Source organism: Hypomesus transpacificus, unplaced genomic scaffold, assembly GCF_021917145.1.
Source record: "Hypomesus transpacificus isolate Combined female unplaced genomic scaffold, fHypTra1 scaffold_31, whole genome shotgun sequence".
In the NCBI taxonomy this organism is placed as follows: Eukaryota; Metazoa; Chordata; class Actinopteri; order Osmeriformes; family Osmeridae; genus Hypomesus; species Hypomesus transpacificus.
The window spans coordinates 137587-159095 of NW_025813837.1; the positions used below are offsets into that span (position 1 = coordinate 137587).

The following is a 21509-nucleotide window of genomic DNA, read 5'->3' on the forward strand; positions in this document are numbered from 1 at the left end:
CCAAGCTAAAAACTCCCCCCCTCCCCCCTGCCCCCTGCCCCCCCACCCAACCACCGGATGATAACAGGCACCGATCAGAATGTATGTCTCTGCTATGTAATCAAAATGACAACCATTGATTGTTTCACTTCCAACCCAGGCTTCCGTACGCGCCGTTATTCCATTAAGGACGGGAATGAAGAGGGCCACTGACGCCGGTGGAGACTTGGCGTGCTTAGCAGGATGGCACGCGGGCACCGGGCCAATCACACAAGGAGCCAGAGCGGACAGACTCAATCTAGTCTTGTATTCCCAGAGTCCACGGGTTTGTTTATCGGTGGAGACTTTTTTGATCTAACCACAAAACTGCAGTGGACAGATCCGATGCGTGGTGGAATACCCCGGTCATGGTGGATATTTCAGATGAGGACTATTGTTGTTCAGCCTCGCTGGGGCCTGGGTAAACGGCTCAGCGAGGTAGGAAACACTAGGAAGGAGACTCTAGGACATATTGCGGGCCATTAGTCCATTGGTCTTAGGAAACGAGCCAGACAATATCTGAAAATGATGAAAACGCTGCCGTTTCAGACCGTGAAGGATGCGTTTTAGTCAACAGACATGGCGTGGCTGATGTTTAAAGACTGGGCTCCAACCTCTGGAATGCAACTGAGGGGTGAAAGATCCCAGGGAATGATTGTGTGTGGGTGGGGGGAATTTTGTTGAAAAACCCCACAAAAATGTTCCCCCACCCTGGAATACACTTTGACCCTATACACTGCAGTGTTTGCACACATCCATGCCACGCCACATGAAGACAACTGTCCCCCAACACGAAACATCGCAGCCAGCATAAATCCCAGTTGGACCACATTTCAGTTATTATGGGATGGTGACAGAGGGCAATATAAACAAGGCTTTTAGCCGACCCCTTAAAGGAGGAATAAGTTCCAATTGCTGGAAGCAGCATTCTTGAAACTGAATAGTTTCAAAGACAATCGGAATCAAACTCTGTTCTGTAGCGACAAAAGCCAGAACAGCACTTCCTTAGGGTGAGTACATGGCTGTTGGAATTTGATAATTAAACCGCTAATCCCAAAAGATAACGCATTCATGTTTGATTTTTCCTGGAGTGTGCTTGTTCCAAAAAGACTTCATTGTTGGCGGAGATCAGTGACAAAGAACAAAAGCGAGGCCAGCAAACGTCATCTAAAACGGCAAGCAGGCAGCCTTGAACTGACAGCAGCCATTTAGTAGCTCGTTCACCGACTTCCCAGTCGCCCTGTGGTTAACTCTTCCCTGCCCAGGACGCTCATGTGATGGCTACACCCTACTTCTCTCCACAAAGGAAGTGCTCCACTCCCTATTGACCTCAGAGTAAGCCAAACACACACACACACACACACACACTCTTCTCATCCATGACCCCTTCAAACTTGAGCTGAGACGAAACTGCTGCATCACCTCCTCATGCCAAAAAGTCACATGGTAGGCAGATTGCTATTTTCTGCTGCAAAAAAAAAACTAAAACAAGGACTCCAAATTCCTCATGTTGTGGAGATTAGTGAACACTTGAGTGGAATTCCAGCCCCCATATGGTGACAAGGTGCTCGCATCTCTCCCACACTGAGAGACTGGATCCTGCCAGAAGGTTCAGTACCTGTCCAACAGCCAAAATGAAAACCCAGTAGAGAGCCTTGGGAAGGCTAACTGTATATTGTTGCTAGCAGTATGCTGCTAGCTAGTCATTTGAGGCAAACAGCTTAATCCGTTTCTGTTGGCAGCCTCCACTCAACAGCTCTACCAGAAGCTTCCAGACATGTGACTGGAGAGAGAGAGAAAGAGAGAGAGAGAGAGAGAGAGAGAGAGAGAGAGAGAGAGAGAAAGAAAGAAAGAGAGAGAGAGAACGAGAGAGAGACAGAAAGAGAGAGAAAGAGAGAGAGAGAAAGAGAGAGAGGGTGAACAAGACAGCACATCAAATGGATCATGAATCATTTGCGATATTAGGCCAGCGCCGGACATTCTATTTCGGCTTTGCATGACAAAACTAAAATGACTCAGTTTTGGATTGTTTGACGAGAGGAAACGAGGGGGGGCATTCCTGATTCCATCCACAATGAATCCCGTGAATGAGCATTAAGCTCATTTATGCAAATCCCGGGGTATTTGAGAGTTGACGGAATGCCATGGAAAGCTCACGCTACCTGTGCTCTCAAAGCAAACAAAGGAGATTAGTGGTCGCTCTCGAACAGGAAAACACCTGAACCAACCTGAGCTAACCGCAACAATGTGACTGACGTCAAAACAAAGACCCCCATAGAAGCCCCAACGCAAAATCCCCCTTTACCCACCAAGTGCTGTCATGGTGAGGGGAAATTGGTCTGTGTAATTGCTTTGGAATCCTACCCTGTCATATCGCGCGCGCACACACACAGAAACACACAAAGCACACATGAACACACACGACAGAGACATGAACACACAAACACACACACGACAGACATAAACACACACACTCAAAGCCGACTCGAGCACACACACACACACCTGACAGACATAAACACACACACACGACAGACATGAACACACACACACGCGTTAGGCATGACAAGAGCGACGGCAGTGAGGAGATCCAGGTGTCCTCTCCGACGCGTCTCAAAAGCGAAGAAAAGGAGAGCCTTCCCGGCACGGCTCTCGCTCAATCCCATCGCTCGCAACGCCTCGGAGACACACCAGCATCCTCCATCCTCAAGGCTGTCTCTCCCGCTCACTTTTAAGTGGGAGAGAGCAGCGTAACGAGCGGGACGCCCGCAGCCCATTAGAGAGAGAGAGACCCGTTCCAAAGACAGCTCTTTGATGGAGGAGAGACCCGCCGCTAACCGAATCAGTGCGGCTCGCCAGATCGAGGGACATGCAGGCTACAGCTTGCCAACCACAACAGCCACTTCAACACTCGGCAACAAAAAAAGTTAAGGATATGAACAAAAGTTCAAAGAGCACAGATATGAATCCCATTCACTGCTTCTTTCCTGTGGTAACACTACACTATCCCTATTTGAGGAATGCAACCCTCCGATTCACCAGAAGCCCTGTATGAGGCAGCAAGACCCACTTGAGAAAACCCATAGGGTTATTCAATAGCCCTGAAACAAGATAGTTATCCTAGCAGACAAGACTTACTGTGTAGCCTGATAGAGAGGGATGGCTGGGTGCATGTGTCCTGGTCCAGAAGGCCTGATCTGAGGGGAGAGGCTGCTGGGCTGTGTGTGTGGGTCTGTCTCGCTCTCTCCTCAGAGGGAGAATGGTAGCTTCTCCACTGGAGCTAGCTGACCCAGTTCAGGTCCACAGCAAATTGTCCTGCCCTGCGATGCAGTGCTGCCGCTAGCACAACTTTCGTTCACAAGCGCGCGCGCGCACACAATACAAGCGCCTAGCGTCGCGTGGACCCGCTCTTCTCTCCAGCCGGCTTATCTGCAGCAGGCTGGCAGGAAACGAGGCCTCATCTGCAAGGTCCTCATCCTCGTCCGCACACCTCCATCTCTCATCCCCTCCGAGCCAAACATGCCGGCTCAAACACGCCCAAGCTTCACTTTGGGACAAAACACCTCGTTGAATCCTCCACAGATTGGCAAAGGGTTTACCCCATCTGTGTGTGTGTCCCGCCACACACACACACACACACACACACAGGAGCAGGAGAGCCCTCTCAGCAGCAGCAGAGAGACAAGCAGGAGGGAGAGAGAGGTGGAGAGGAGGAGAGCTACTGTGTGCTGCGGCGGGGGGAGAGCACAAGCGGAGATAATTAGGTTTGCTGGTTGTGTTCTGGAGGGTGCAGAGAGGGGCTGTGTTTGCCACGGTACAGGGTTTCCGGGCACAGGGCTGCGAGCGAGGATGATGCCAGGCCTACAGCCTGCCTAGCTATGATTGTATAGGAGGGGAACCGGTTTCAGAACCGGTGACCGGGGAGGATCCCCTGGGACAGCCTGGCACAGTGTCCAGAGAGTGCTCAACGCCTCCTCTAACCACAGGCTTTAGAGAAACACTGTTATTGACCCACCGCAAGGTTCTGTTGGCCAGAGAGCAACACAGCTTTCACATTCTCCCTGTGATGGTCAGCGTCTCCTTTCAAGTTCCTCCGACCCTGTCGAGGGTTTGCGTCAATAAGCATTGGCCATGTCCAGTTCGGGTTTCGTTTGATGTGGCTGGGATCAAGGAGGAGAAAGGAAATAAAGGCCGGCCACAACACACGAGAGGGAGAAACCGTAACGCGATCAAAATGTTCACTTCACGAGGAAGCCCGCTGTCCGGTTTATCGAGCGTTGTTATAGTTTAATTCGAGACCACAGACAGTAAGATATGCTCAAAGACTGAGAGGCTTGTCGGGGCGTAGTCACCCTTCTAACTCAACTAAGAGGACATGACTATGACCAGACCGTGTTAAACGTCATGTCAAGGATAGGAACACACAGAGAGATAGAGAGAGAGGGAACACACCACAAACACACAGGTCCCCCGTGACTAGGCTAGCCTGCATGGTAAGTGACACTAATGCGACGCACAAGGAAGCTTTCAAAACATGCTGTCCCAGGCCAGGTCCAGACACTACACGCTTCAATTAGCTGTCGGCGGTTCTGCCAGAGCCCCTGCTTGTGACAGGCTCCAGAGACGTGAGGCTGGGGGGGTACCATTGAGCTCTCTCTCCCAGCATCTGAACAGAGGAGTCTGGAATGTAGCTGCTCCGTGACCCCAGACCCTCCCTGCAGTCCCCTCAGGACAGGGAAACACTGGCGACCCCGGCTGCATCAGAGCTGCCCACTCCTACACAGGAACTGCTACTCCCCTCCATAACTCTCACTGTCTGTGTATGTCTGTGTCTGTCTGTGTCTGTCTGTGTCTCTCTGTGTCTCTCTGTGTCTCTATGTGTCTCTCTGTGTCTCTCTGTGTCTCTCTGTGTCTCTCTGTGTCTGTTTGTGTCTCTCGGTATCTCTCGGTGTCTCTCGGTGTCTGTCTGTTTGTCTATCTGTCTGTCTGTGTCTCTCTCTCTCTCTCTCCTTCGTTATTTATCTTTCTTTATTTCACTCTATTCTACTCACACTCCATTTCCCGTAGGAGCGAGGGCTTATTGAACCAAGCCGTCTCTTAACTGTACCGAGTATGATGGAAAGAATCTGGGAACTCAAGAGGTCTGCGTCAACAACCTTTGTTTGCTTAACTTCCAGAACCTTCTCTGAATTTAGCACACATTCTTCAACACGTTCACATTTTTGAAAAAAAAGAAAAAAAAAAAAAAAGGTTATTTGTCCGGCTTCTCAACTGCCAATCTAGCAAACTGTTAGGGCCTCCCAGGACCCAGCTTGGTAACCAACGGCAACGGCTAGCAGCCATAGAGACACAAATACCTATCAGACTGTTGTGATGAGGCCAAAGGTTCGGCAAGAATAATACAGGCTGTAATTCGTCAACACGTAGCACTCGGATATTGCTTAAATATAGAGTGCAATATAAATACAATTTATTATTATTAACACAGGGATGTGGCGTCATTCTTCAAACATTGTCTTTCTCTCACCCAGAAAAAGCCTCAGACTGAATCATTGGGTACAGACAAAAACAGCCGGAGACGGAAATATCTTTGAGTTATTTAGGTGAGCATCCACTCAAGCCTCGTGGGTCCACAAATACAGCACACTCCAAAAAACGCGTCTGTAATTTTTACAGTTTACTTACAGACGAAAATAATCCGTATTAATCTCTTCCATTAAAACAAAGACTTAAATCGCATAAATATTTAGTGCCAGAGTTCTGTCAGCGTTCAGTAGCCCACCGGGGCTGGGTGCGAACGCCAGTTACCTTCAACCGTCTCCACACACACCACACACCACACACCAAGCCCCCCTTCACAGCCTTTACCACACTCAGATATGGAGGACAGAGGATGAGAGGGGCCGGGGGAGGCTGGAGGTGGGGTGGATGGGGGTATTTAGCCATGCGTTTAGGAATGGAGCGGGGCTTGGGGACGGGCAGAGGAGCGGGGGTGGGGAGCTATGGTCCGCTGGCCATACCAGAGCAGCTCCGTCAGCCTGGAGGAATGTGTGACTGGCACCTTGCTCTTTTGTGCCTCCGGGGGAACGCGGTGAGCGTGGACAGCGGGGCAGAGGAGAGATGCGTAACCATGGCGTGCCGTCACACGTAACGACACATGGCAGCTGGCCGCGGTATCTGGATGCTTCTATTGTTAGACGCTGTGTGGAAGCGCTGTCTGCATATCTGCACACTAGGAGGTGAGAAAGAAACTTTTAAAAAGGCCTTTCAACCCCCTTCCTTTGGGGTGGGTTTCTCGGTTTGGCTGAACGCTTTGCTTCCCGTCTGCATGTGTGTGTGTGTGTGTGTGTGTGTGTGTGTGTGTGTGTGTGTGTGTGTGTGTGTGTGTGTGTGTGTGCTGGGGATGAGTCAGGGCTGGAGATGGCTGCTGACTACGAGAGAGGCATTCTGAGTGTCTGGCTCTATGGCTGTGTGAAGTGACAGTGGGGATTGGCCCTCCCCCTCTCCCCCTCTCCCCCTCTCCCCCTCTCCCCCTCTCCCCCTCACCCTCTCTCTCTCTCTCCCCCCCTCACCCTCTCTCTCTTTCTCTCCCCCTCTCCCCCTCTCCCCCTCTCCCCCTCTCCCCCTCCCCCCCTCACCCTCTCTCTCTTTCTCTCCCCCTCTCCCCCTCACCCTCTCTCTCTCTCACCCTTTCACCCTGTCTCTCCTCTCTCCCTGGACACAGGCCATCAGTAGTAACGGTCTCCATTGTGCGCCGCTGAAGGGGTACAAGTTCCAAACAGCATTCTAATGAAGCGGTCAACCTCATCGCCACATCTCAACTGCCGCTCGACCCGCGACAAACAAAGAAAAAACAAAAGTGCCTCGAAAGGCTTCCTCGTTACTCCCCGCCATTGCGGTTGTTAACGGTGCTTACGCGCCGTTAACAGGAGGCCGACGTTTTCCAGCACATGTCTCTCTAATATGAAGTGCCAGTCCACCCTCATGGAGCCTCGCTAAAGAGCTGTCAGAGGGAATCATTAATCCCACAAGGCAGCACGAGACAGATGGTGTGATGATGGAGGATCGATGGGGTCCAGTCCTCCCTCCCTCCCTCTTGCGGGACCCTTCCACGAGACAGGAAGCGGGGGGCACTCTCGCTTAGGAACGTTCTAGACTAAACACATTTCGTGAGTGCGGGGCAGGCTCGTTTACAGTTCCAGAGCTGCCCCACAACCCTCCCTGAACCCCCGCCTGCCCCCCCTGCGGCCATGTTGTGTGTTTTGACCCATTCAATATGGCTGGTGCTGCTTGGAGGAGGAGGGGGGGGGGTGCTGGCATTTGTCCCCGTGTTTCTGGTTGAAGGGAGCCTTCTGAGGACTTTGACCTCCCCCCTCAGGGCCCCTTTAAGAGCTCCCCAGCTGCAGTGCAGTGGGGAGGGGGGGGAAGGCCTATAGAAACCATACATGACTGTCAAAGTCTCAGAACAGATCCCAGCCTACAGCAAACTAGCTGTGCAGAGCAGAGTGAGGGAGGCAGGAGAGGGAGGCAGGGACATCCACTCCAGATCCCAATCGATCCGAGCGGTCAATGGGCCGTCGTAGTGATCTACCCGAGACAAATCACACTGATCACGTCTATGTATCAATCAGGCCTAATCCTGTAGGCCGCCTTAAGAACTGGGTTGACTTTTCAGGGGTCCTTCTGAAGCACTTTAACAATCTCTTTTTTTTCTTCTTCTTCCCTACTTCGCCCGGAAATTAAATCCCTGACTCCCCGGCTCAATATTTTCTTGAGCACTGTTGTTGTTGTAGATGGTGTATTGAAGAACAATGTGGTTTCTCGACACCAGTTTTGGGGGACTCTGAGTGTCTATACGTTCCCCATTCATTCGTCAAGCAGCCATGCCATTCCTGTATTGACGGTAGTAAATAACGGCCTTTCTCTGGGGCGGGAGAACGAAACAAAGTAAACACGGGGAGCCGCCTGCCAAACTCCAGCCTACAGGGACATAAATCACACGGTTCAGGGTCGCCAAAGACCAAATCCACTCCCGTTGCCATGGCACTGCCCAAAAACTGTCACATCTGCACCTTTTCCCTCAGCCTCTGTCTGAGAGCCAATTATAGCACTGACACCTTACACACACACACACACACACGCACGCAGACACACACACACAAAGGACAAAAAGCATTCTCATCTCCTTTATCAGCTTGTCCAGATAGAGTCGGAGGCAGCATGAGTCGAGTCTGGCTGTGAGGAAAGAGAGTCCGAGATAGAGTCGGAGGCAGCATGAGGAGGCTGGTTGTGAGGAAAGAGAGTCAGAGATAGGAGGGCCTGATGCCTCAACAGTCCTGGCTTGTCTCCTGCCATTAAGACGGATTCACATCCTGACAACTCCTAGTCACACCTTGCTCCACACAAACACCCACACACACAAACACCTCTGCTTGTCCTCCAGGAGCACAGTTAGCTCCGGGGACTGTTCCCCTGTTATCAGGAGCATCTAAAACATGCTTCTGTGGAACAGCCCCCAGCAGGACAGATAGATAGGGACCAGGAGAGTGTACGAGGAGGGTGTACGACACTCGGGCTGGGAGAGGAAGACACCCATTCCGCCACGGAAGCCAGACTCCCCCCCTTGTCCCCTCGGACAGACGCGCGCTGAGTAAATAAACACCATGGGGGTATACAATGGCTGCTTCGCTGTCGCCGCCGGTAACGTTGTTTGTTTGCGTCTGTGGGTATTTGTGCGTGTGTGTGTGTTTGTGTGTGTTTCTGGGAGTGGCGCAGAGCTGAATCAGTCTCTGCGACTGACCATGATTTATTTCTCAGCAGGGGGGTAGAGCGTGAAAGAGAGGCCCTCTCGATCACAGTGCACCCATTGAAGAGTCAAAGGAGGGAGATACGTTTGCGCGCAACAAAGTGTAACCCACAAAGTGTAACCCACAGCATCGACGCATGCGGGGGGATTTGCATGAAATGTAGGACTGCTTATAGTTCTTTTTTAGAAACAAACACACACACACGCACACACACACACAGAATAATAGGAAGTGGCGGCTCCCAGGAGGGAACACACACACCCTGATAATAAGGCCCCCCCTGTCTCATTCATGCACTGATGCTGTTCCTCTCCCAAGGCCAACACTGTTTTCCCCAACACAGACAGTTGAGAGAGCATCCATCTCCAGGCCTGCCACATCGCTCCTCTTTTTAATACCATCAGTCGACGACGGAAGCTTGGCAGTCGCGTCAGGAAAGCTGGAAAGCCAGGCGACATGGGTCCGTCAGAGCCCCGGGGGGGAGAGAGGGATAGCCTGGGAGTCGGCTTGCCAAGCGGGTCACGAGAGAGGGCTCTTCACGATCGCCTGGTATGGCGTGCGGAGGACTGCCTGGTATTTCACCCACCCCGCCCAAACCCCCTCTCTCCGCACCACGTCCCCCCTGTCCAAAGCCCTGCCTCCCCTACCCTTCCCAGGACTGCCACGGAAACTTGAAAGCCAAAGGCGCGTTCTAGTGGCTGCGGCGTAGGGGGCGGAGGTGGGGGAGGAGGGGGTAAGGGTGAAAGGTCAGCTGTACCCATAACTTTTGCTCGGGTTACTTGGGACCTAGCACCTACTCACCCACCAGAACCCACCGGCCCTGTGTGCGTGTGTGGGGTGTATACGTACCCCTCGTTAAAACACCAGCAGGTCAGGGGTCACGACACGAAAACAGCCGAGGGAGAGGAATGGAAGGCACGGGGAGCAGAGCTGGGAGAGGACGAGGGGGCCTAGGAGGGCCATGTCAGAATGGCCATCTGGAGGCACCAGGCACATGCCAGCCACATAACTCCCTCCCTCCCTCCATCAACCCGTCCCTCCCTCCCTCCCCCCACACCCTCACCCTTGTTTCGACACGACAGAACTTACAAACAGACGTTCCCAGAGCGGTATGGAGACAGGGCTTCACCAGCCGGTTCTCCGCACCCTCGTGGGTCACTGACATTTCGTGTACGATTCTCTGTGGAAACAATGGGGCTTCTCATGCACTACATGTCTGCAAATATTGATCTGCAGGATGTGGCTGTGGCAGGGACGGCTCGCCCGCTTCCGCAAGGACAAAGGAGAGAGAAGGAGATGGAGAGAAAGACTCATGGAGGAGTGGAAATAAAGGTTGTCGATGTTTGACCCCTTGTCGGAGAAGCTTTTAATTCCAGTGGTAGGAACCAAGCGGGTTCTTGAAACAGCCGGGTTTTTGTTTACAGCTGAACTTCCCCACAGGCTACCTGTTAGTGATAGCTAGTAAGATAGCAGTACAGTCAGTGGGGGATTCACAAAGGAATATGTTATTTATACCGCCTCTTTCCTCTGTGACTGGGAGGAAAGATCTCTTTTAGGGTGACGATTCACCTCAGAATGAATGTCACTGTCGGCAAAGTATTAGAATACCTTCCCTCTCCTTTACGGCTAATATGCAATTTGACACTCCTGGTCCAGCCAATCATGAACTATTTCCACCCCTGAATTCTTAAGGAGTCACCCTATTGGTCATAAAGGAGAAGACGTTGTTTTTGTAAAAAGACTTAATCCTCTACCAGTAAATGAGGGTTGTACAGTAATCTCGACTAGATTAAGCGTCCTTCGACGTGAAATCTCCAGATAAGCGAGGGATGGGCTCAAGAAAGCTCAGCGTGTCTCTAGATGTTGCAGCATAGGGAGAGTATCCATTAGGCAACATGTCCCCATATAGAAATAGCTGCACAGACATCAGACACCCCGAGGAGCATATATCTTCACACCCAGCGATGTGACGGTTTCAGTCTAATGACCCTACAACCCGACTGCCTGAAAAAGCCGACAATGTCCTCAGACAAAAAACATTGTTATTGACAACGACAACAAAAACAATGGTATGGACATCTGCGTATCTCATCTATTCAAAGCTTTGTAAAAGTGTGTGTGTGTGTGGGGAATGAGGAGGGGGGGGGTGGACTTCACCTAAACTTTCTGAGCAGGTGCTCTCTGCCTCAAGGTATTTCCAAGTGGAGTTGAAAAGGTCATTCTGAGATGCCAGCGTACCCTGAAGCATGCAGAGCATCTAGGGCTACAAGGGTCCGAGGGTCAGGGTTCCAGGGTCAAGGTACCAGGGTCACACTACCGACCACATTCCACACCTTCAATGTTCCCTTTTGGGAGCGAAGGGAGGGAGGAGGTAGCCAGGGGGGAGTCGGAGGGGAGGTGAGGACGGGAAGGGTCCCCCACATCTCTGACGCGCTCAGATGTCACCTAGCAGAAAAAACTGCTGAAGGGCGAACAAGACGTGAGAGACGAGAAAACAAAAGCATATTTTCTTTTCGGCTGCCGTGCCTGTTAGTGGGTGGCTTTCTTCCACCGGGCAGTCGTTAACAGATTATCGGAGCGACGTGGATAGTTGACAGAATGCTGCTCTCTGCCAAGGTTTTACAGTTCTCCCTCAAGAGGAGGCCGGACAGGAGGCCAGGTCTGTCCTGACATGAGCAGTTGATGCAGTCAACCTTCTCCTCTGGATTTTTCTCTCTTTCAAAATCATATTTTCTGTCTTCGATTTTTGTTGCCGTTTTCTCTCTGTGCTCGGCAAGGAAAAGCACATTCGGATGGCGTAGGATGTCCCTGTGGTGTTTCACTCTCTCTCTCTCGCTCAGCTAAGCTAAAACAAAAGGATGGAATACTTCTCTGGCCACCACTGGTTTCGATCGGCACTTTAGTGTCGACTATAAATCCTGTCTTCTGGACAGTCTGGCCTCGGCAACCAATCGTTACTGAGTAACTTTCAACACATCAACTCACGTCTCTGGCTCTGGGCTAAAATGCGATCCCAGATACTACCCAGAGCTCCAGTCATGTTGAGAACTGGATACGTGGATAAAGCAGGACTTAGAATGCTACTGACAGACTTCTAGACTTCCAAGACCATGGATAGATTACACATAACTCATGGCACGGACTGCTTACAAGACACTAAACACTGTAGATATCCACTGAGTGCTATTTGGAGAAAGCGGTAGCACCTACAAACACTGTCATGAATAGTTGATACAAACGGGACTCAGGAGATTGAGACACGCACGCTCACGCACGAAAACACACGCGCGCGCACACACACACCTCCTGAAGGACATTCAGCAGAGGATTTAGAATCAGCACCCTCAAGCTACAGATTATTGTTTTGAAACTGCAGGAAAGGTGGTTGTATGGTTGGACGGTCAAAGACAGAAAGCTGCTTTAAATCTTGGTTTCCCCATCTGTCACCCACCGCAAGGACAAGTAAGGAAAGGAAAACAGACGGAGGGAGGAGAGGGAGAGATTGAGAGGACGTCGGGTAAAAGGAAGGAGAGGACCTTGTGAAAAATAACGATACGACACTAACCTGTTTCACTTCGGCAGGCATTCTACAGATCCCTTGTTCCGACTCAGAAGAGCAGAAAAATCATCAACAATTTCCTTTTTTTTTCCTCTCCCCGCAAAGTTTTTTTTTCTTTCTCTTTCACTCCTTTCTGCCGAGTCTCTTTTCCTTATTTAGGTTTTGAGTTCCCCTGCGAGCTCAGCAGCTCAGCGGCAGGCGGTCATCCTCGTACTCACACGGTCGCGCGCAAGCTCTCTCTCTCTCTCCCTCCCTCACCCCTCTCTCTCTCTCTCTCTTTCTCGCTCTCTCTCACACACCCTCTAAATCCTCTCTGAGCGAAAGGGAGATAAACCGTTCTGCTCTTTCCCCTAATCAGTGCAGAGATGCTGAAATGAGGAGCTGCAGGGCGACAGGGCAGCGGCGCTGGAAGAACCCAAGGAAGTCTCCAAATTCCTCTCGCCAATGTTTTTTCTTTTTTTCTTCTTCTCAACGGTAGGAGTCCGAAAAAAGGCTGGAAGACACACACACACACACCCACTCTCAACAAAAGTTACCCTGAGAGGGAACAAACCCTCGGGGTTGAGAGAAAAAGGGGGGAGGAGGAGGAGGGGGGCTGTGAGTCAGTGTGTGTGTTGAAAAGAATCGACGGTTCCCAGACGGAGAGCGAGCAGTTGCCCTGTGTTGTGAAAGTAGCTGTTCGACGCACTGCCTCTGCTCTCTCTCCCTCCCTCTCTCTCTCTGACTTTCTTGTTCTCTCTCCTCCTCCTCTGCTCTCTTTCTCGCTCATTCCCTCTCTCTCCTCCGCACGCAGCATCTATACAAACTAGGTCTCTGATGGGGGATCGGGGGGAGGGGATGACAGACAGACGCAGCTGGAGAACACAGTGCCTGAGCTGGCTCCACCCCATCCCACCAACATGCCATGGGGGAGAGGGAGAGAGGGAGGGGGAGAGAGAGAGAGAGAGAGAGAGAGAGAGAGAGAGAGAGAGAGAGAGAGAGAGAGAGAGAGAGAGAGAGAGAGAGAGAGAGAGAGAGAGAGAGAGAGAGATGGGGGCACCCCATGTTTTGCAAGCTTTTCCAAATACCTCGTCCGTCCCCCTCCCTCGCCCCCCCAAATGCCTCTTCTCCAACCTAATTCTTTGTCTTGTCCCCTTCACTGCACTTGATCAGAAAAAGTGGGATGGGGTAGAGAGGTGGCGGGGGGGGGGGGTGATAAAAACAGATCTAGTAATGGGATCTGGAGAAAGCAGGAATGTTAATGTAATCATGTAGATGTAGCCGGCCCAGACATCAACAGCAGCTCGACTCAGTCCACTTCTCTAGCGACAACTCCAAGGAGAAGCTCTTTAAAGTTTGGATTTAAATAGGAGAAGGAGGGGGAAAAAAAGTGCAATCCTCACAGAGGAGAAGTGAACATTCCTCAGAGGAGAAGGGGATTGTCTCGGTCTTTACAACTGCTCTAGCGTGGTATTGTTTTTGTTAACTTCTTTAATGCTCCAATTACTGGCGAGCGTTTGGAAGAGACTCTATAGCCCCCCAAATCTAGTCTACTTAATGCAAGGCAGCATTTCTTCAACCACCTCACTGAATCATCTACTCCTTTAATACTAACATAAAATAGCCAGTGACATGGCTAAATTTCTCGGCGCACCAGACATGAGGATTACATGTTTGAATAAAGGCTACATAATCCATAGGCAGGTGACCAGGTTTAGTTCTCCAGTAGCTTTATATGAGGATAATGTATTCATTTAGAGGCTTTCACCCCAAGCCACGTACAGTACAGCAGGGGCTTTGAACCTGTGAACCCTTGATCTACATTAACGCTCTAAGCTCTGAGCTATACCCTCCCCCTACTGTCCCATCAGGAGGAACAAGACAATGAGGATGTAGCTCTGTGAGGATGTAGCTCTATAGGATGTAGCTCTGAGGATGTAGCTCTTTAAGGATGTAGCTCTATAGGATGTAGCTCTGAGGATGTAGCTCTTTAAGGATGTAGCTCTATAGGATGTAGCTCTGAGGATGTAGCTCTGTGAGGATGTAGCTCTATAGGATGTAGCTCTATGAGGATGTAGCTCTATGAGGATGTAGCTCTGTGAGGATGTAGCTCTATGAGGATGTAGCTCTGTGATGAGGTAGCTCTGAGGATGTAGCTCTGAGGATGTAGCTCTGAGGATGTAGCTCTGAGGATGTAGCTCTGGGATGAGGTAGCTCTGAGGATGTAGCTCTGTGATGAGGTAGCTCTGAGGATGTAGCTCTGTGATGAGGTAGCTCTGAGGATGTAGCTCTGTGATGAGGTAGCTCTGAGGATGTAGCTCTGTGATGAGGTAGCTCTGAGGATGTAGCTCTGTGATGAGGTAGCTCTGAGGATGTAGCTCTGTGATGAGGTAGCTCTGAGGATGTAGCTCTGTGATGAGGTAGCTCTGAGGATGTAGCTCTGTGATGAGGTAGCTCTGAGGATGTAGCTCTGTGATGAGGTAGCTCTGAGGATGTAGCTCTGTGATGAGGTAGCTCTGAGGATGTAGCTCTGTGATGAGGTAGCTCTATGGGAAAGTAGAATACTCTGGGATGAGGTGGCCCTGCACGGCTGAACATGGGAGAAGAGATGGTGTGAATCCTGACGGGCTGTAACACGGTGCAGAGGGACAGCACGCAACCTCCAAACAAGACTGCATCTGCTACAGCCTCGTTTCTTGCTTCCAATGTGTCCGAGGAGGAGGTGTGGTAGGGTGAGAGTGATGCGGTGTGAGTAACGAAGAGATGGGGATATGAGAGAATGACAGAGAGGAAAGAGAGGGGGGGAAGAGACCAAAACACAGGTTGAGAAATCGTGCTCGTGCCAAATGTATGCGCAAGCAACCCACATTTTGGCTATATTTGTGTTGTAGCAGAGCTTGCAAAAATGGGAATTTAATGAATTTCAGCCTTATGATCTTACTTCCCTGGAAGAAATGACAACTCAGCAAGAAAGAACATTATTGTACTTGGTGAGTATGAGTTTTAGTGAGGCAATCACTCTCCCAATTTAGTCCAATAAGACTTAACAAAGCTTCTGACAGAGTTTGGAAGGTCTGGAAAACGGAGAAATACAATGTGACATAAAAACTGGATTCATCTGATAAATTATGCAATATGAAAGCAAAAAAACTGATGTGTGGATAAAACTGTTGGTTTACGCTTCAGCTGTCTCTGCCTCTCACACAATTTCCCCACTTTGAATGTGTGTGTCTGTGAGTCACAATGTATTTGTGTGTGTGTGTGTGTGTGTGTTAATGAGATTGTACAGTATTATGAGGATGTACAGTTGCTCTATGTGTGTGTGTGCGCATGTTCGGACCCGGGGTGAGTAAATGAAGCAGAGTGAGTGAGTGTGAGTGTGAGTGTGAGAGAGAGAGAGAGATAGGGTGAGAGTGAGAGAGAGTGAGAGTGAGAGAGAGTGAGAGAGTGTGAGAGAGAGAGAGAGAGAGAGAGAGAGAGAGAGAGAGAGAGAGAGAGAGAGAGAGAGAGAGAGAGAGAGAGAGAGAGAGAGAGAGCATGGAGGGGCAGCAGCTTCCTCTCTGAAACATTCCTTCACTGGCTTGAATAATTTCCTCCCTCCGTCCCTCCATCCCTCCATCTGCCGTTCTCAGAGACATGTGAGAGACAGGCCACATTCCAGACCTGATTTGGCATTCTGCCCTTTTTGTAATCCGCTGACATGTCAATGTTGCCCCAGGGCAAGCCTAGACACTGGGGTAACACACTCACTCACTCACCCAGCCAGTCCAGCCCGCCCCAGCTCAACTCAACTAACCAGAACAAGCCTCGGAGATCTTACCTCTCTAACAACCCAGACGAAACTATTTACCCAACATCTCAAACCCAAAACATGGTTCACTGCCACCTCTGGTCCGCATTTTCCCACCGTTTACATGCTTGTAACTCACTCTATAAAGATGTCGCTCCAGTGTCTTAAAACGTCCGACCCTAATGAAATCAAGGCTTTGAAGGCCAAAACACCTCGTGAAACTACAAAGCTCATCTGAATTCCCACTGGTTTCAATTTGGGCTTTCAATCAGAGGATGAGCATCCAGCCTTGAACGGTTCTGGTTCACGTTCTCCGGACGGGGGGAGAGGGGAGGGGGGGGGGTGAAGGTCACATTCCTGAGGCGGCTCAGGGTTCCAGTAGAGGTGTACGTCCTCTCTTATGCTAAACACATGGGCGAGTCCCTCACCGGACATCTCTTGGACCATCTCCGTCTGTTTCGACCATCATTGGCATGTCCAGGTTGCAAGCAAACACACACAGACACTCACACACGCTCTCACACACACACACACACACACACACACACACACACACACACACACACACACACACACACACACACACACACACACACACACACACACTGCCACATTCAGGCCCTTCCAAGAGGAGGGTGTAGGGTGGAAGTGATTTTCAGGAACTCTTAATGCTATCAGTGAATGGAACGGTTTAATGGGTTGTGACTGAATGACAGGGAGCTGCACCAGAACAGGCATTAAGGAGACGAGCCGCGGGCCTAATATGAAACATGAAGGCTTTAGAGGAGGCCTCAGGGAATAAATAGCCTCCTGTCGCACAATAGCGCATGTCTGCCCTCCGCTCTCCCTCCCTGTCCTCCTCCTTGCTCCATGTCTTCCTCTCCACCCCCCCCCCCCCCCCCCCCCCCTCTACATTCCTCTCTCCGTCTTACAGAGCACGTCGGAGCGGCGAACTGGGACAGCGGGAGGCTTCGACCTCCTCACCGGTCTCCCTGCAGCTCACGTCCCGTTCGGTGCCTCCGCTTGACACGACGAGGGCGGGGAGCGAGAGAGACCACTCCTCTCCCGTGCTCATTCTTCGAAACGGCGCACTGCTCCCGAACTTGCCTCTTGCTGTTCGGAGGGCATTTCACGAGAGAGAAAAAGTATCAAATCATATAAAAGAGAAAAAGAGAGAGAGAGAGAGAGAAAGGGGGGGACGGGACGTTAGAGTCGTCAGCGGGGGGCTTGGAAAACAGCGTGGAGGCGAAATAAATACACCAAAACAAAACGGGCGTTTTCACCCAGAGGTAATTACACATTTAGAGCAGGCAAGTTCCTGACGGCACTGGGAGGAGAGAGGGAGGGTGTGAGGTGGGGAGAGGGAGGGGAGCGGGAGAGGGAGGGGAGAGGGAGGGGAGAGGGAGGGGAGGACTGAGGCTCATTGTTAGGCAGGTGATTTACGAGAGCACAGAGGGGGCTCCCAGGGCCAACCAGCAAGGGATATATCTGCCGTCGCTATAGCACCCTGAGCCCTTTGTGTCCATTGTGTCTCGGCATTGCTGGGAAGGGAGCGGGGTGGGTGTGGGTGTGTGTGTCTGTGTGCGTGTGTGTGTGTGTGTGCGGTTCGGGGGTGCCATCACAAGGCCATGTCCATACATCCAACCCACAGACAGCTCGGAGATCAAAGGCTCCACTATTCTTCCAGAATTCACAGCTCTTTGAACAAAAACTTTACCAAACATTTTCAGAGAGAGAGAGAGGCTGTCCTAGGCTCCAGAAGCATAGACCGCTCTCCCGTCTCAACAAGGTCGTGCCTTTGGATGCACTGAAATCTCCTCTGAATGCATTCGAAGATAATCGAGTGTTGATGAGTGTGGCGAGTAGATAAGGTGCTTGCTGCCCGGCCTGTGAAATGAGGTCACCTTGTCCCTTGAGGGGCCAGACAGAGAGACAGACAGACAGACAGACAGGGCTGAGTGGCATCTGACAGAGTCCACCTTGCCACGAGTCTCTGTGTGTCTCGCCATTCAACACATGACCCTTCAGCTTCCTCATCACCGAGCTTCTCCCGGGCCCAAATCAATTGACCACAGGGCAACCCGACACCACATGAAGATTGGGACATAGGTTTTCACTGTTTCCCCCCCGGTCATCCCTGCTCGCGGCCGTTCACTTTTGTGAATGCGAATTCAATGACACGCTTTGCCTCAGTGAGTCCCTGTAGATCATTCCATCAAGGAACACACATACGGTGTGTGGCAGCAGCCTCGTCTCGATGTGCCTTAGAAACACTCGCCAATAGACCCTGTCTCAGTCTGTCGGCTGTGGTAATTCAGTAAGTGTTTAACAATAACGAACTGAAAAGATCCGGGGGAAAATAGGTCAGTGTTGTTTACAAGACATGACCCCCTGCCCGTACACTGAGATTCACTTCACATTGAAGTAATCCTACCAGTGGACGAAGTGAAAACACACACCAAACGACTGTCTTTTCAAAGCTACAACTAGCTAGTCCGTGTTGTTGATATTAATATGGGATGGGGTTGAGGAGGGGGGGGATTATAGATGGGCTTTCATGTTTTGATGACCAGGCCGATAATCCTCTCACCGGGAGCAACATGAATCACTGGGATGGCTACAAGGCGCTCCCCCGCTCGCTGTATGCAAGCCTTCAGCCCTGCAAGAGGCCAGGCACACATTCTACTGACATCTGTACTCCACACAGGATCCACACATGTGACATTTCTCCAAAGACCATGTGACTAAACGGTGTAGGCCACCAGTTAAAGCTGGGAGTGTATGAGAGCTCTATCTGAATCGATGCCCCAATCATATTCATTAAGCATTCGCCCACCATTCCATCAAGAGAGAGAGGGAGATGGGGAGAGAGAGAGAGAGAGAGAGAGAGAGAGAGAGAGAGAAAGAGAGAAGCTGGGTAAGTGCTCTCCTCATCACTCAGACAACCTCATTAAATTTGAACCACACACACACACACTCGTCTGAGCCACGCTGCCGAGCCACGCGTGCCCGCCGCTCCCGCAGCGTCCCCGCCTGCCCCCGGCCGACATCAACATCTCCCTGTCCTCTCATCCCCCCCCCCCCCCCCGTTCCCCCCCCCGTCAGGTAATTACACAGCCAGCCTTCGCATCCAACAAGCCCTGTCGTTCCTGACAGCTCACGAGCGGGCGCATCGCTGCGATGGACGCGTGAGCCCGCCTCGAGCACGCCGAAGGCGCCGCGGTTCCGCCCAATTGACCCCCCCCCTCGTCAAGGTGCCCAGCCTCGCAGACGGGCCCAGCCCCGCAGACGGGCCCAGCCCCGCAGACAGGCCCAGCCTCGCAGACGGGCCCAGCCCCGCAGACGTGCCCAGCCTCGCAGACGGGCCCAGCCACGCAGACGGGCCCAGCCTCGCACCTCAGAGCCTGATCGGCGGGCCGTGAGCGATCGAGGCGGGGGCCGGCCGCGCGTTAAAAGAGCGAGCTAATTCACGAGCTGTCACGTTGAACGGCGGTCGGGTAAATCACGCACTTGTTTATGAGTGGGGGGAGAGTGCGGAGGGAGCGAGGAAAACACGGGCACGCACACACACACACACACACACACCAGTGACATCAGAGTCCGCAGTGAAAGTTGTCCTCAGCATAGCTTTGCACACCGCTTCATTTTCAGCCTCTATTTGGGGGGGGGTCAAACAACCACCCTACAAACGCTGACCCCCATCGCGACAGGAAATGGGGGTTGAGAGGCCGAGAGGTATGGGAGAGGCAGAGGAAAACAGAGTGAGAAGTGAGCCAGAAGTCCTCAAGACGTGACACCCAACCTCAGCAGCTGATGGGCTGAGGAGATGGCGTCGCCATGCCAACTGTGAGAGACACCAGGGGGCTGCATTTCATATTTCCACCCTCCCTCGCCGCGAACCAGAGAAACCCCGGAACGTCCTTCAGGCTCCGAGAGCTGGATTAAAGGCTCAATCCAATCAGCCGGCCCGCGGGGAAGATAAAACGAGCCCTGGGTGGGAGGGGGGAGGATGAGGAGGAGGTGAAGGAGAGCGGCTGATGTCATCACCCCGTTCCCGAGTCAAGCTCACGACCGATTTGGAAATCTCTGTGGACCACCAGCACTATGGATCAGAACCGGACAAGCCGATAAGGCCCGGTAGGATCACAACAGAGGAGCGTAGCTCAGGGCATAGCTCAGGGTATGGTAAAGAGGGCTAAGTCCCTGGACAGAGGACCCACAGATACAGAGCGACACACCGAGCGATGGGATGACATCCTCTCCGATGGAGGTGGAATGAGACGAGCCACGCCCGGGGTAACAGGTCGACGTGTCGGGGGGGGGGGGGGGGGGGGGCGGGGGGGGGCGGGGCCCGGCTAGGTTACCTGCATCACCGCCTGCTGCCAAGCCAACGGTTGGCTGGTGGGCGGGGCGTGGGGGCCGGCCAGCCTGTCGGGGGGCAGGTTGGCGCGCTCCAGCTGCAGGGAGACGTTGCGTCGCTCCTCCTCCAGGGCGCGAGTCAGCCGCTCGAAACGAGCCTCCTGCTCCTTCACGGACGCCATGATGCTGGCGGCCGAGCGCACGTCATAGTCCTCCATGGCTGAGGCCGGGGTGGAGGCTGGGGTGGAGGCTGGGGTGGAGGCTGAGGCAGAGAGGGTACTGGTCTTGGGCAACTCAACAGGGAGGAAGGGAGGGGGGGAGGGAGACAGGGGGCACCAGGTCAATACAGACAGATGACCAGAAGCCGCTGGTCTCGTGTTTCGGTCTCGTTCGGAAACGGAGGAGGCCGAAGGCGAGGACACGGAACACAACTTGGGTTGGAACAGCGCGGGCCGAACGATGGAAGGATCATGCTGATGTCGCACACATTCCAAACACGAGGACAGGCCTGCAGCGCTGACCACGACCAGGCACAACCACAACATGACAGGATGGACTTCCCCCCAGAAACAACGACAATCAAACGGCAGTTGTTTGGACACAGACTCCAGGAGTGGGCACGGGATGAGGAGAGTTACCGGCCATACATGTCCCGCTCGGGACATGTATGGCCTCGCCGCACGTACACACGACATGCACACGCCCTCATTCGGAAGTCTGGGAAAGCAAAAACGGGGGTGTTCTCACGGGCAGAACGCACAGCCTTTCACACACTGACACTCATCTCCTCCATTTAGCCGTCATCGTCACCTCCGGCTAAGCAAACACACGCACAACACCGCAGCCGCTGGCATCCTTCCGATGTACATTATTACTGGTGGAATGGGCTCAGGGGAGCTGAGAGCACGGTGACGAATGACGGCACAACACGGGGTGTATCAAATGCAAAACCCACTTACTGTAGTAGATAATGGGGACGGAGGCGGGAGAGGAGTTA

At 52.2% G+C, this 21509-nt stretch overlaps 1 protein-coding gene across 1 annotated transcript in view; it reads right to left on the reverse strand.

Annotated features, from left to right (window-relative positions):
• LOC124463827 (armadillo repeat protein deleted in velo-cardio-facial syndrome-like) overlaps positions 1-13193 on the reverse strand; it is a 64507-nt gene extending 51314 nt beyond the window's left edge. The window contains 1 exon segment of the mRNA XM_047015600.1: positions 12391-13193. Within this exon segment, the coding sequence (XP_046871556.1) occupies positions 12391-12411 (21 nt within the window). The 5' untranslated portion in view covers positions 12412-13193.
• Between the last annotated feature and the right edge of the window lie 8316 nt (positions 13194-21509).